This window comes from Lepidochelys olivacea (assembly GCF_965140295.1).
Source record: "Lepidochelys olivacea isolate rLepOli2 genome assembly, chromosome: 22".
Lineage (NCBI taxonomy): Eukaryota > Metazoa > Chordata > Testudines > Cheloniidae > Lepidochelys > Lepidochelys olivacea.
This window is the reverse complement of record NC_140432.1, coordinates 14,239,156-14,254,804: the sequence shown is the minus strand read 5'-3', so window position 1 is coordinate 14,254,804 and position 15,649 is coordinate 14,239,156. Positions and strand designations below refer to the sequence as shown.

The window sequence follows — 15,649 nt, the reverse complement described above, 5'->3', positions numbered from 1 at the left end:
TGTCCAACCTACTCTTAAAATAACTTAGCACCAGTTTAAATGCTTGTTGACCACACTGTATTTGACACAGATGACGATGTGATGCAGAGCAATAGCACTGTCTGCTGCTAGCTGCGGGAGTAGGACACAAGGCTCTCTGCTTTCAGTGGTCACCTCCATCGCGGCGAGCATTTCACATCCACCACGTGCTTTCGTTTGCAGGTGAACGGCTATGAAGTGGAGCTGCCGTTTTTCCTCCCCTCCGGCCAGTTGGAAATTTATCGGAGCAAAAACGGCACGGTGATTGAGTCCAAAGGGCTTGTGAGAATCCAGTACTCCAACCTGGGCATGCTGCAGATACGCCTCTCGACTGCCTACTTCAACTGCACTGCCGGACTGTGCGGCTTCTTCAACGGGAACATCAGCGACGAGTTCTGCTTCCCTAACGGCAAGTGCACGGACAACCTGGTGGTTTTCCTGCAGAGCTGGACCACCTTCGACGAGATCTGCAATGGGGAGTGCGGGGACCTGCTCAAGGCCTGCAACAACGACTCGGAGCTGCTCAAGTACTACCGGAGCCGCTCCAAGTGCGGGATCATCAATGACCCCACCAACAGCTCCTTCCTGGACTGCCATGGGGTGGTCAATGCGTCGGCCTACTACAGAACGTGCCTCTTCCGTTTGTGCCAGAGCGGGGGCAACCAGTCGGAGCTCTGTGACTCGGTGGCTCGTTACGCTAGCGCCTGTAAGACCGCGGAGGTGGAGGTCGGCCAGTGGAGGAGTTTCAACTTTTGCCGTAAGTTGGGGAAAAGTCTTTGACTTTGGGTGGGGTGAACTTGAACTTCTTCTGAGGACAAATATGTTCATTTTTTTCCCTCCTCCCTTGCCATCTTTCCTTCCCCTCCGCCCCCAAATCCTTCCCCTCAAAGCTGTGCCTCCAGCCTGCGCATCTGAGGACTATCGACTAAAATGTTTTAGTGGTCCCATTGTGACAGATTTTCATTACTAATCTGCCTGGGGCCACAGGATCTTTTTGGGGAGGAGATGACAAGGCACACCAAGTGTCTAAATTTTAAAGCTTTATTAATAAAATAATAAAATAACAGCAGAGAGTGCTGGGAACGCTCCCACATCACTCAGGGGAAGAAAGAAAGCATTAACGCCCCAAGCCGTAACCCACTTTCATACTCACACACGCACTACCCAAGACTGGCCAGATCTGGGTGTAATGTCAGAAGAAAAGGGTGCAGGGAAGGTGGACGGGAGTGCTGTCCTGGGCCCAAGCCATCCAAGTCTGCTGTTGCTCTCCGAGTTGCTCCAGCTCTCAAGGGTTTTAAGTCCTGGGCACCTTGCGGGACATTCCACTCAGGGACCTCTGCTTCTGGTGCTCTTTGTCCCAGTCCAAACCGGCTTGCTGTGGCCTCCTCAGTTTCCCAAAACATCCTCGCTCTGGAGACTTTGTTTCCCCTTCTATTGGCCTTCGCTGTCTCATTTGCCCTCACTGTTCTCGCTGCAATCTCTGCAGCTCTGCTCAACTTAGTTCTCCTCTTCTCACGGCTGGGCAGCTGCTGATTTCTCATCGAGCCCATGACTTTGGGCCGGGGCCAGCATCTTATCTTCACATGGAGCTAGCTGAAGTGTTGAGTTAACCCGTTCTCTGCTCTTCTTCTTTCTCTCCCCTTGGCCTCTCATATTCCGCAAAGGAAACTTCCAGTCTCCACTCACACATCTTTGACCCTCCCCAAAATGCTTTGCGATGCTTGCAACAGTGTTAGCCACATACAATGCTGATCTGCCTTCCCTGGAGACTCCCTGAGGGAGGGGGCATCATTGGGGTGTGACACCATGATGCAAAGTGTCAAAACGTGTTTTTGTTGGGCCTGTGCTATGCAGGAGGTCAGACTAGATGATTTTCTGGCCTTAAAATCAATGAATCTATTCAACATTTTTGGAGGGAGAAAAAAATGGCTTTTTGACCAAACCAAACATTTTCATGGAAAATTGTGAGTTTTTTTGGTCAGAGACCGTCTTTTGTTCTGCGTTTATACAGTGCCTAGCACAGTGGGGTCCTGGTGTATGACTATAATAAATAATAATTCATAGTTAATAATATCTATTGTTTCCTCTGTTTAGGTTTTTATAAGGTTGCCCATCACTGTCGTGTCTGGGTGCAACATAGATTCATAGGGTAAAAACCTGGCTCTGTTGAATTCAATGGGAGTTCAAAGGAGCCAGAATTTCACCTATAAATTTTAAGTTCAGAAGGGAACATTGTGATCATCTTATCTGATATCCTGCTTAGCACAGGCCAGAGAATTTCACGCAGTAATTCCTGCGTCTAGCTCAGTATGACCTCACTGAACAGAACTTGATGCTCTGATTCACAAAAATCTCTGCAAATGAAGGCTTGGTGGTGGTTTTTTGCTATTTCACCAGCTTCAGTCAATACAGGTTTTTTGTAACAGTAGCCAATGATGCAAGAAGAAGTAGTCTCTTACGTCGCTATTTTAAGCCATGCATTGGGGTCAACAAAAGGAAATAGTCGGGGAGTTTCTTAACTTGTTTACCAGCTCCTTATTCAGATGAGCACAAGCTTCAGCCCCAGTAGCACTGTAGCAAAGTACAGTCTTGTGTTGCAGAAAGAAAACATTTATACTTGTCAGGAAGAATTGGCAAGTAAATGGGAAAATTGTACAAATTAAGAAGGTAATCTGGTTTGGGCACAAAAACACAAAGCTGTTGCTTTTTGTGCTCAGGCTGTTTTTTAAGCACTTGCAGACAGAGGTCTCCCAATTAAGTAATTTCATGATGGCATTTCAGGAGACATCAGGAGTTGTATTACACTGTGTCTGAGTGTTCCAGAATTGCAGAGGGATTCTAACAATAGTGTAAGCCATCAGCAGAGAGTAATTTGAATAAGTTGTGGGTTTTTGCTGTCGCTGTCAGCTTGCCGTCGATGTTGTAACATTCATAATTCAAAAGCACGTGTAAAAATCTCACACCACAGAAGTGCATAACAGGCAATGAACCAGCCTTCCTGTCTCAAACTGAGGGCTTATGGGAGTCTGTGGAAGGAGGAGGGAAGGAGAGGTGGCATGATCTAGGGGACAGGGCTCTCAGAGTCAGGAGACCTGAGGTTCTATTCCTGTCTCTGACACTGACCTGCTTTGTGACCTTAGACAAGTCACTTTCTTGCTCTGTGCCTCGGTTTCCCCTCCAACCTTTGTCCAGCTTTCCTGTTCAGACTGTAAATTATTTAAGCCAGGGACTATCCTGTATTGATACTGTAATGCAAATATTAATGGTGGTGATAGGAGAGAAGCAGGATGTGGACAATGAGTCCAGAAAAGTCGACCACCTGCAGTTTAGAATGGACTGTTGGCAAACTGATGTTTAGGCACAATTAATACAATAATAGCATCATAATCCCTAGCTCTTATACAGCACATTTCATCAGTAGATCTCATCGTGCTACAGACTGCAAAGGAGGGCCAAATCAAAAGACGGATGGGCAAACTGAGGCACAGAGAGAGAAAGTGACTTAGCCAAGGTCACCTGGCAGAGTCAGTGGCAGAGTTGGGAATAGAACCCAGGACTCCTGAGTCCCTGTCTAGTGCTCTATCCACTGCCTCCCAGTAGAACATAATGGTCTCTTCATGCTGTTGAGGACATGTCACATGTAGTCCGTGGTTGTTATTGATACAGAACACTGATATGACTCTGCAAATGCGCACAGTTGCTGCACAAACTTGTCATAAATAACATCTGTTCCCTGGCTCAAAGAACTTGCCGTGTAAGGGACTGTGATCCAGCAAGGTGCTGAGCCCTCTGAGCTACTGCTGAGACCAGTGGGGCTTGAGCATACTCAGCATCTCCCAGGATGTGGTCCTGAGATCCAGGAGATGAGACCTGGAAGAATAAATAAACAGGAAGATGCAGAGAAGAAGGTGGGAAGGATTCCTAAAGGAGAAGGAGGAGAGATGGAGCAGATACGCAGAGGGGAGGTTGATCCAGGTGTAGGGGGATGCATTGGTTGAGGGTATGAAGCTGAGAGCGGGTAAAAGAGATGAAGGGAGCAGTAAGGCAAGAGAACCAGGAGATGTAGAGGAAGCGAGAGCCTAGAGGTGGAGGCCTGGAGCTAGGAGTTCTTGGAGGCAAGGGCAAAGAGCCTGAATGCCATGTGCTGGTGTGTATGTGGCGGCAGGGAGGGGACAGGAAGGGATTCATGGAGGAGGGCAATGCTGGGTGAAGAAGGTGAGTCTCAGACAAGGTTGCAGCTGTGAGCTGAAGGCAAAATAAAGAAGTTAAGGTGTGATTCATGCGGTGAACTAGGTCAGCATCTCTGATGAAGACAGGTGTTTCAGACAGATGGGGCAGTCAAAGGGAAAAGGAGACGGACAAGACCAGAGAGATGGAGGGGGAGAAACTCTGAGGGAGGCCAGGGGGGAAAATCCACAGAAATTATCGAAAGAGCAAGAGGGCCATACTGAACTGGATCCTGAGATGAGACGGAGAGGAAGCCGCTGCAGCAGGCAGAGGGGGATGAGCAGGAAACCAGATATGGTGGCAGGATGAGGAGGGAGAAGTCAGAGGAGATGGGAGGTGAAAATGGGACAGGAGGATGCCGGGGCCAGGGAGGGGTACAGTTCTGTTTTCTTTCACAGTAGCTTGTGTGGCACTGTCCCCAATAGCACAACTTGCTCTTTGTCTCACTGATCCCACGTCCTCCTTCTCTCTGACCTGAATCTCCATCGCTGGTGACCGTGGAGCCTTTCTCCCCAATAAGCCATTGACGTTGTGTGTGTTTCATTGCCTCCAGCTCTTCAGTGCCCTGAAAATAGCCACTTTGAGGAGTGCATGACTTGCACCGAGACCTGCGAAACCCTGGTCATCGGCCCCGTCTGCGTGGACACCTGCATGGAGGGCTGCCAGTGCAACGAGGGCTTTGCCTTCCAAGGGTCCCAGTGTGTCCCCAGGAGCGAGTGTGGCTGCAGTTTTGAGGGGCATCAGCTCTCAACCAACCAGACCTTCTGGATGGACATCGACTGCCAGTTCTTCTGCTACTGCAACGGGTCTGACAACAGCGTGCACTGTGAGAACATCTCCTGCAAGGACGATGAGTACTGCCTGGAGGAGAATGGCCTCTACTACTGCCAGACCCGCACAGATGCCTCCTGCATTGTCTCCGGCTATGGCCATTACTTGACCTTTGATGGGTTCTCGTTTGACTTCCAGAGCAGCTGCCCTCTGGTCCTTTGCACAACGATTTCCAGGCAGCGAGTGGAGAGGTCGGATACTTTCCCAGGATTCACCGTCACAGCCAAGAACGAGGACCGGGACCCGTCCCTGGCCTTGTGGGTGAAGCAAGTTGAAGTGGACGTCTTCAATTACAACATCGTCATCCACCGGGCCTACAAATACACGGTGCTGGTGAGTCGGCTGGTCATAGTATGACCAAGACGGTAGAGGGGTGGAGGGAGAGGCAGCAGGCTGGGGTTGTGGGACTAAGTTGAGCACAGGATACACTGCAATCTAATTGGGGACAGGGCAGGAGTTGACGCTATTGGAAGGTGGTGACGTTTTAGTAGATCCTGACCGATGGTCTTGTTCACCCTCGTCTGCTGTAGCTCTTGAGTCCTGAGCAAATTCTGTCTCCAGAATTCCTTATGGTTCCTATCTGAGCATTTTCTGCTGCTCCGCATCTTTCATTTCATGAGACTGCCATTGACTTGACTTTCTTAGGGGGCCTTCTGTTTTTCCCTGTGCTGCCTCCATCGTTGTATAGAGATCAACAGTGACATTTGTTTGTACCAATGCTTTCTGGAAGGATAAAACCCCAGCAAGCTGCATTGGAGGGTCCAAGCCTGTCTGTGCATATGAAACTCTTGTGGGAACTCCACGGGGGAGCTGCATGAGGAGGACTTGCAGGATAACTGGGTCACCACATCAAGGCAGGAAGGGGATTGTATTTCTGAGCTGTCTTAAGAGCTGCAAGCAAAGTGGGTGAGGTTCTAACTGACCTACACGGGCTGATTGTTTTCAGAGCAGAACCTGGCAGCTGGTAACGAAACAAGCTGCAGCATGGTGTTAGAGGTGTGTCTTTAAGCTCTTGTTATGCATAGCTACCTAGAACTGGAGTCTAAATAAAACAGAGCTCTTGCAAAAAGCAGAAGCACTAAGTGATTGCTGAACACCCCGTAGGGCATGATGTAGCGTCCTTGGGCAGCATGGAACACTTCTTAGCAGCAGGAAGTTCCCTGTGATGAGCTGATATTCCACTGGCGCTCATCTGGGCTGTCCATGCTGTCAGTTCCCCACACTGGGGGCTGTGAGACAAAAGTCTGTGGAGTCTGGATCCTGGTGTCCCAATAGAACCTATTTCCAGTAAGAGCCAAAGCAAAACACTTAATCCAAACGTGCCCAGGCTTTGGGAATGTTCAGATTGAGATCCAAATCTGGGTCAGAACTTCACGGCTCTGGGCCCATTTCTAATTATTGTCACTTTTGTGGCCTCTCTGCCAAGTGGTAGCAGATGTCTGGGACCTGCAGATTGGTTTGTTGTGAGAGAAGAAATCTGTGATGTAGATTCTGGGTATTTTCTTAAGACATGTCAATGCAATCACGTAGATGTATGTGAGCTCGTTTTAATATGGCTACATTGGGTACTAGCACAGTGAAGCCCCAGCAGCAACTGCTTCAGCATGAGCTCGCCACCCGAGTAATTATCTAGGGTCCCAGGCAGGCTTGTACTACTGCGGCTTCACTGCTCAGGCACTCGAGGTAGCTGGAATAATGCTAGCTCAGGTATATCTACTCGAGCTGCAGTCGCACCCTGTGATTGCGGGACAGACGTACCCGTTGGGTAGCTTGTTTCTTTGCACTGTCTACACCAGTCCTGGAACAGAGGTGCTCACAAACAGCACACAGTATGGAAAAGGGAACCCCAGTTTGGAAAAAGCTGGGAGCCAGATCTAGCCCAGCTCCTGCCCAATGCAGCATCCCCCTGTGCTTCATCCAGGCTGTTGTTGTTGTTGTTATAATTATTATGGTAATCATCACTTTCTTCTTCTAAGAGCTACATCACAGTTAGAGCTTGCACAATAGAGCATCTCCCATGAGGTGCATATCCTAAAACAAATGGCATCCCTTGATCCCACCTTCAAGTCCTTGCAGATTAATGATTACCCACCCGCTTCTGTGTCCTTGCAGATTAACAATGAGCGTCTCTACCTGCCCTTGAAGCTGGGCCAAGGGAAGGTGAACATCTTTGCCTTTGGCTTCCACATTGTAGTGGAGACCGACTTTGGGCTGAAGGTGGTGTATGACTGGAAGACCTTCCTCTCCGTCTCCGTCCCGCGAAGCCTCCAGAACAACACCTACGGCCTCTGCGGCCGCTACAACGGCAATCCTGGCGATGAACTGGAAACCTCCAGCGGGCTGGTGGCCTCCAACATCAACGACTTCGGCCAGAGCTGGGTGAAACGGGACACCTTTTGCCAGGTGGGCTGTGGTGACAGGTGCCCCGCCTGCAGTAAGGTGGAAGGGTTCTGGAAACCCCAGCAGCTGTGCAGCCTAATCCCCAGCAAGAGCAGCATCTTCACCAAGTGCCATAGCAAAGTCAACCCCGGCTTCTTCTACAAGAACTGCCTGTTTGACACCTGCATTGACGGGGGATCTGTCCAAACCGCCTGCAGCTGGCTGCAGAATTACGCCAGCACCTGCCAAACCCAGGGAATAGCCATCACCGGCTGGAGGAACTTCACCTCGTGCTGTGAGCAGAACCTTTTCCTTCTACCTTTGCCCCTATAAATTACTTGGATGATCGTCTGCTTTCAGACCAGGTCCTCAGCTGGTGTCGCTCCACCGACTTCAATAGAGCAATGCCGCTTTGCACCAAAGGGTCTGTCTTTTTGTGTGCAAAAACTAAAGCTTCCCTCTCCAAAGTGAGGGGGACGATATGGTGAGAAAATGGCAATACACAGTAGATGGAGCTAGATTCAAATCCAGTCCAGTGGCTGTAACTGGTGCCATCTGATGGCTCTTCTGGGTGACCGGCATGAGATGAATTTAGTGGCCTTGGCCCAGTTCCTAGTGGGCAAGTGTCTGCAACACAAAACCACCACTGCTCCTGGTGCTAATTGGCCCCCTGGTTGGCCACCTTGGCAGCAGGCACTGGGTGGGCCATGGAGACTGAGCTAGTTCTCGGTGATCCCTGCAGGGCAGTGCCCTTACCCATGCATAATCAGAGGAACTCAGTCTCCCAGACTGTCAGCCTGGCATTTTCCACTAGCACCCCAAGTCTGGTGACTAGGCAAGGCGAGGGAATCAGTGTTCAGATCCCAGCCAAGCAGCGTAGGTAATCTCCGTAGCAGCTACATGGAGCTGCACTGCAAAGAGAGAGGCGGCAGCATCGTAGACCCCTCTGTGGAGGGATGAGCCTCATGAGACAGTGTTGCCCAGTGAATAGGGAACAGAACTGGAAGCCAGGACACCTGAATTCTGTTTCCAGCTCTGTCACTGACCTGCTCTGGGACCTTGGGCAGGCCATTGAACCTCCTTGTGTAGAACTTCTCATCTGTAGAACAGGAACCATGGTGGCCTAGTGTTGTGGAATGTTCTGAGATGCATGGCAGGAAAGCGCTATGCAAATGTTATTGTTATTAATGATGAGTGTGATTGCCGTGGTGTCTGGCTTTTCTGGGGGGAGGTGGTGAATATGGGGGCGAGGAATCCTTGACACTTCAGGGATTCCTAAGGAGAAGAACCAAGGTTAGGCCCCATAATAATGACAAAACCAAAAATAATGGATTAAAAATTAAACTGACGATATGAGACAGGGAAGAAAAATAGTTCAACAAATAACTCAGCATGAAAGAGGTGTGTATCAGAGTCACGGGAGATTATCTCTCATATCAACAGATCCGTAAAGGAAATGGAGCTGCAGGAGGATGAATTATGGGGCAGTCACTAAATCTGAAGGTTTCCTAAGCACTTGGCAGGAAACAAGTTTGTCTCCGGGTATTTCTCCAGGCTTGTTGGAAAACCCTGAGCCTGGGGGGTGTAACGGTCAGGAGGGCTATTGTTTGTATTGTATGCAAATCTACTCAGGTGCTAGGATTGGTGGCATGCTGTGGTTGATGCTAGGAGCTTTCTAGTTTGGTCTCCCCAATCTGGATGAGAACAGGGTTTTTATTTCCCTGAGAGCTGAGTTAGCCGGGTCGTACAAACTGCCCCTCATTGGATTAAGCCCTGTCCACACTGCAAATACAACCATGAGAAGTGATACCAAATCCTGTTTCAGACACAGGCCCCACTTCTGCAATCCAGCGCTTGCAGAACCCCAGTGAAGCCCTTGGGTTTGGTAAAAAAGCAACTGCCTGCATGGATCCAATTGCAGCGTTGGGGCCGTGATTCCAAAATGCACTGCCCACCAGCCCTTCACTGTGTTTTGCAAAAAAGGCTAAAGCCCGGGTGAGACTAAGACTTTAAACCAGACATCTCCTGGGTAAGGTCCAGCCGGCGTTACAGATCGGAGCCATGTCTATAAACGGGTTAGCAGGCAAGTGAGTTGTAACCGGATTCCCCAGCGTTACTGGGTTTGTAGACAGGCTGTTGGTTTGCGTTTCTCTCCACGCAGTGGCGGAGCCGTGCAAGAGCCCGGGCGCGGGCTGAAAGCACAAGACGCTGGCACGCTTTCGGACCATCTTTCAACCATGTTCTGTGTGAGGTGCGCTGTGCCAGCAGCCTGTTGTGTGATAACCACATTACAAAGCCTGCAGATGGGCCTTGTAGCATGGTTTAACAACAGGGATCTCACACACAGGGCGGGTGCACTTCAAGGGGAGCTGCAGGGGCTCAGCTTCCTTTGGAAACCAGTCCCCCCAGGCTAGAACTGTCTAACCGGCTAAGTACGGGGACTCAAATGTATTGTGGACAGGGCTTGAGATCCTGTCCATGTTATAAAGACAGCTGTCAGGGAGCCCGTTTACAATACAGTTGCACCCCAACCAAGTCAGAGCATGGCTCTAGTGGCAAAGGAACCTGGCTGAGGTTTAATGTCGTCTCTGGACCCTGCTAAAATCTTGGCTAGTCAAGTGCTTCAGCACAGCCTGATTAGGTTCTCCTCTGCCCTGCCCAATGGATCTATGGAGAAAGTATGGCTTAGGACTCAGAAGATGCGGGTTCAATTCCTGGCTCTGCCTCAGACTCTCTGTGTGACTCTGGGCAAGTCTCTTACTCTCTGTGTGCCTCAGTTTCACCAGTGTACAAAGGGGATGATACTGTCCTCAGGAGTGCTGTGAGGATAAATACATTCATGACTGTGAGGCACTCAGATACCATCCCAAGGGAGAGGGTGGTAAGTGCCTGTATAAATAGGTGGTGCTTTTATTGCACCAGGGGCATGAGTGTGTTGTAGCTGCCTCCCTCTATACAGCTGTACTTGTTATGTAGAAGTAGCACACTGGCACAGTGTGTCATGTTCCCCTCTCTAGTGATTGGGCCAATTAATAACAGCCTACTACTGATGCCTGCTAATGGAGCTACTCCTTTAGCTCAAGTGATAGAAGATCTGTGCTGAAAGTCTGCAGTTTGAACCCTGTAGAAAACCCACAAAGAGCACAATTGAATCATCAGGAGCCACACAGTTTAGAGCATCTTGCACCTCGTAGCAAATCCAGGACGGGGAAGGGTTAACTCCAAAGTTCAAAAGAGAGCAGCTCTTCTTCATTTGTTAAATAAGAATTTGATTAGTTATATAGGAGGGGAAGATCCTGTGTTTGTTCTAATGATGCTGCCTGCTATTGTCAATAAGATGACAATGCATTGTTCAATTAAACTCCCTCGTAAATGGAGCTGCAAACCTCTGCGGCAGACAGACCATCTGGCAAATCAGACAAAAAGTAATTTTCATCACTAACAAGATTTAAAATTAAATTTGGTTTATTCTTCTTTCTAGACGCAAAGTCATGATTTAAAACGTAATGCTCCCGAGTCAGAGGGACTTGCTTCTGGGGGCTGGAGCTAGGTACAGCATGGGCCTGGGTTGGCTTCCATGGCTTGCATTCTGTATCTGTGAACTGAATGGAGCAGAAGTCCGGAGAGGCGATGCATAGGTGGGAATACTAGAGGGAGCTAAGGGGATAGGTGAAAGGAGAGAAGTAGTGTAGTCTAGTGATAAGGTGCTGGACTGGCTCTCAGGGGCCCTGGGTTCTAGTCCAGGTTCTGGCACTAGCCTGTTGTGAGAGTTTGTGCTAGTCACCTTAGCTCTCTGGCCATCTGTTTCCCCTCCTCTTCTTCTGTCTTATATTTTAAGCTTGTAAGGCCTTCAGGGCGGGGACTGGTTCACAGCGTGTGTATCGTGCCTTGCCCAATGGAGCCCTGATCTTGGTTGTGGCTTCTGGGCACCATTAGAGTCCAGAGAAGCATAGAGGAGGAGGAGGAGAAGAAGGTGGTACGTTAAGTGAGGATGCTTTGCTGGCTGCTCGCTTGCTTGGCTGAGAATACAATAGTGTAGTAGTTCTGCTAACGGTCTTTAGTCATAGCCAGCAATAACTCTATGGGTCTTTCTTGGCAAAGACCACTGGCCATTCAAAATGGATTCTGTGCTGTGCACAGATGGGGGCTAAGGATGGGAGGCCAACCATAACTATTCTGAGATTTGAAGCTGGCCCTCTAGAGGTGAAAGACTAAGGCACAGGCAGACCACATCTCCCAAACCCCAAATCCATCATTGAAGCCTTAGGGGATTTCATGTTAAAATGGAAACGTTTTAAGTGTGGCTCACAATAACCCAGGACCATACCGATCATCTTACATTAATGCAACAGCTTCCAGCCCAAATGAATGAGCTAATCTAATATCGGGATGATTTCACGCACTAGTAAAATGCAGCCGTTTCTGGGGTGGAATATAAATTGCAGCTTAACAGAGCACAGCAGCACAGTCCCTTGGTTTTAGCAAGTGAGGATGAAACACTGTATCCAAATTCAGTGCCTGAGAAATTCGAACAAAATTGGCTCAGGGCCCTGGGGTATCACTCACTGATATTCTAAAAAGTACCAAGATCTTAAATGACTAGCTGTCTGGGTTCTCTTCTTTGCCTTGATCAACTTCCTCCTCTGTGCCTCATTTTACCCAGCAGTAACATTGGGATAAATGTGCCTTACCTGGTGGGATGAATCTTAATCAGTGCCTGCAAGGAAGGTGCTTTGCGATCTTTGGATGTGCCCATTGGCCAACCTGAGTCTTGCTCCTCTTTAGGAGTTGGGGGGGGGGGGCGGGGGGCTGGATAGCTGAGGAAGTCTATGTATCAGCCTTTCACCTCTGCAAACCTGGACTGTAGCTTTTCCTCCCCGTGGGGGTGCACGAGACTACCTGCCATTTGACCCTATAGCTTAGTATTAACACTCGAGTTAAGCTTACTGGACTGTGCCATTGTGGGGTAGGGGTGGGGGTGGCTGTTAATTCAGTCAAAGCGGCTGTGACTACCCATTTTCTCTTGCGCGCTAAACCCTGTGCGTTGCGTTCCAGCTGTCGGCTGTCCCCCCAACAGTCACTACGAGAGCTGTGTGACTGTGTGCCAGCCCCGCTGTGCTGCCATCCGGCTGAAAAGCGACTGTAACCTTTACTGTGTGGAAGGGTGCCAGTGTGACCCTGGTTACGTCCTGAACGGCAAGAGCTGCATCCTTCCCCACAACTGCGGCTGCTACTTAGATGGCAAATATTATGAGGTAGGACCGTCCTCGTCTTCCACCTTCCCTCTTTTCCTTCCTTCCTTTTTCTCTCCGGCCAGGTGTGTGCTGAGTTGTCGTCCTCCCCCCCCTCCCCGCACCGATGTAGCTACATAGGGTTAGATGTGCTGCACTAGTGTAAAAAGTGACTTGTATCAGTGGGGCATACCCCTGTGCAAATCACTTTTTACCTAGTGCTGCGCATCCACACTGGGGCGCGTACCCATGCAGCTACTCTGTGCCCGTGCGGAAACAACCCACAGCCAGCTTTCCGTTTACACTAGGACCTTGCCTTGTAACAAAAGACGTGTGAACGTGCCGGTGCAGGCTTCAGGATGGGCGAGCAACCATAACATACACCAGCCAGAGAGCCTGGGTATGGACGTTGCTTGCTAGCCTGTGTTGAAGCCTGTGCTACCTTGTTTACACTATTATTGATACCAGTGCTAGCTAGATTAAAGCCAGTGTGTGGATGCAGTCACCTGTAGTGTAGATATGCCCCAAATCTCTTTTGAAAGCGGCCTAAGGCACTGAGGCTACCAGAGCCTGATGTTCTAAAAAGTACCAAGATCTTAAATGACCAGATGTCTGGGTTCTCTTTTTAAAACATTACCCTCGGCCAGACCAATGTTCCCTCTAACTTTTCTTTGTTCTGTGTGGGCTGCAAACTCCATTTCTATCCTTGGGCAAGCTCACTTTTTTTTTTTTTTTTTTTGGTCTCACACAATATGGCATTGAAGAGTGTAAGGTGTTTGTAAAGTGACGTGTCGGTAATGGATATACCGGGTCTCACACGCACGCATAGCAGTAGGTTGAGAACCGATGAACTCTCCAGAGTTTTGGAATACAAAGTTGGAAAACCAGGAAACCAAGAGCCATGCCTTTCCCCCTGTGAGACCCTATACACTCCCCCTCCCAGGAGCCTCAGACCTTGAGGGGGAACCCCCACCAGCCCCTCCCAGGAGCCGCTGTCTCCTCCCACCCTGCTCCTTATAACCCCACTGGCTCGAGGTTTCTTTGGGGGAAGGGATTTTAGGGTTTTTCCCTCCATGTCCCTCAGCCAGCCCTGCTCTCCCCTCTGACTCCGGGGTCTCCAGGAGGGAATTGCTGTTGCAGCCTGGAGCAGGCATGAAGAGGAGTGCATGAACTGGGACCCCTGCCCCAGCTGGGATGGCGGCACAGGTTTCCCCTCCCCCTGTTCCTCCCACTGGGCAGGGCTGCCAGGGGCTCATTTCAGCCCTGGCATCCTGCAAGCGGCAGGGATCAGCATCTCCACCAGGGTGATGCCAGGGGCTCTGTGCACCCTGGAATGGGATCCTGAAGAGCCTCTCCCACCACCCACCTAAATGGTGCTTCTGCCCTTCCCCAGTCCACTCTTCTTACCCTTCCCTGCTGGCTCAAGGCTTCCTATGGCACCAAGAGTTGCTGCCCTGGCTTCCCACAGGAAGGCCTGACAGACAGAGCAGGACCCCTGCTGGGGTCTCCAAAGCCCCTGCCTCTCTCATTCTTCTCCTTACCTCTCCTCCCTGCTGGTCCCCGGTGCCAAGAAGAGCAGCTGTGGGTTATGGCAGGTGGAAGGCCTGGGTGCTGCCTGAGCTCCCGGCCACATGAGGGGTGCGGGAGGTACCACATTGCTGTGCACCTGCACTTGCTCGCAGCTTAAAGGGACCAGTGGGTCTGATGCTGCTTCACGCCACTCTGCCAGAGTAAAGGGAAGTCAGTGTAATTTCCGCTCACTTCAAGACCCCTTTGTGCTGCCATAACGGTGCAAAGGGGCCACAGTGCAAATGAGACTCAGTCCCACTGTGCATATAAGTCCTGCTTTCCCCTCCGTTGTTTCTGTACAGGTTCCTTGTGTTTTTCCTCTGTGTCCGCTGCTCTGAGCTAACAACTTCTGGGAAGATGGCGGTATTGCATCTAAATGAGGGTGTCTTCAAGGAGCTCTCCTCATCTATATTCTGCCAAGCAGCAAAAAAGATAAATAACAAAAATTGTAAAATTTGAGTGCGCACAGTGCAAATTATGCAGTTTTTCTTCCCTGAGCTGCCTGTGGAATTGCATACTAAATGGTCCCTAAATAAGAACAAAACAGAGATGGAGAATGGAAACACTCTCCATTTGCTATGGTTTCTTCTGCCCCTTGTTGCCTTCTAACTGGACGGGCCTCCAATAAACTTTGGATGTAAAGATGGGAATTCTATTTTGTTCTCTGCTACCGGCTCTGTGGGACAGTGAAATCTTCCTGGAGGATAATTTGTGGGTCCATTTAAGAGAGTTTCTCTCCTCTGTTAGCTGCAGCGCTGTGAAGCAGGAATGCAGAGTACGTTTCCCTGCTGTTATCTAGAGACCGATGCCAGCATAATTAATAACCTTAATGTATTTAGCCATATAGTTCTTCAGGTTATGTAGTATTCATCAGCTTAATCCTTGCAACGGAACGACAAATTCTTAATAATGAGACGGAAACTTAGTCTAGCTCGCAGTAAAAATGAAACTTAAATTCGCATAGCAGCATTTGCATGTAGCAGTGGGGCTGATTTATCCCTTGTTTAAACCCATACAACACTACTGACTTCAGTGGATTTACTCCTAATTTACACTGGTGTAAGTGAAAGGAGGGAATCAGGCTCCCCGAGTCTCATAATGGATTTTACAGGGTTAAAACAATAAACAGCAGAGGAAAGAGAAGAATCAAGGGGAAGAAGGGAGATGGAATGAGAAGGATGAAGTGGAGAGATAGGAGAAGGCTGGTCTAGGTTGCTGGAACGGCAGAGAAGGATCTCGTGCCAATAGTCAAGGCTTTGATGTTGTTAGATATCAGGATGAAACAGTTCATTGACCAAAAACCTTCGGTGTTCTCATTGTAGATGCAAAAAACATTTTTATTTGTTGTGTGTTTGTGCAGCGCCTAGCACCAAGGGGTCGTGATTCTTGACGGG

At 49.5% G+C, this 15,649-nt stretch overlaps 1 protein-coding gene across 1 annotated transcript in view; it reads left to right on the top strand.

Annotated features, from left to right (window-relative positions):
• TECTA (tectorin alpha) overlaps positions 1-15,649 on the top strand; it is a 60,432-nt gene that overhangs the window by 23,411 nt on the left and 21,372 nt on the right. Inside the window, exons 9-12 of the mRNA XM_084611844.1 lie at positions 202-775; positions 4,799-5,409; positions 7,189-7,750; positions 12,511-12,710. Coding sequence (XP_084467970.1) covers positions 202-775; positions 4,799-5,409; positions 7,189-7,750; positions 12,511-12,710 — 1,947 coding nt within the window. The remainder of the gene's footprint in view (positions 1-201; positions 776-4,798; positions 5,410-7,188; positions 7,751-12,510; positions 12,711-15,649) is intronic.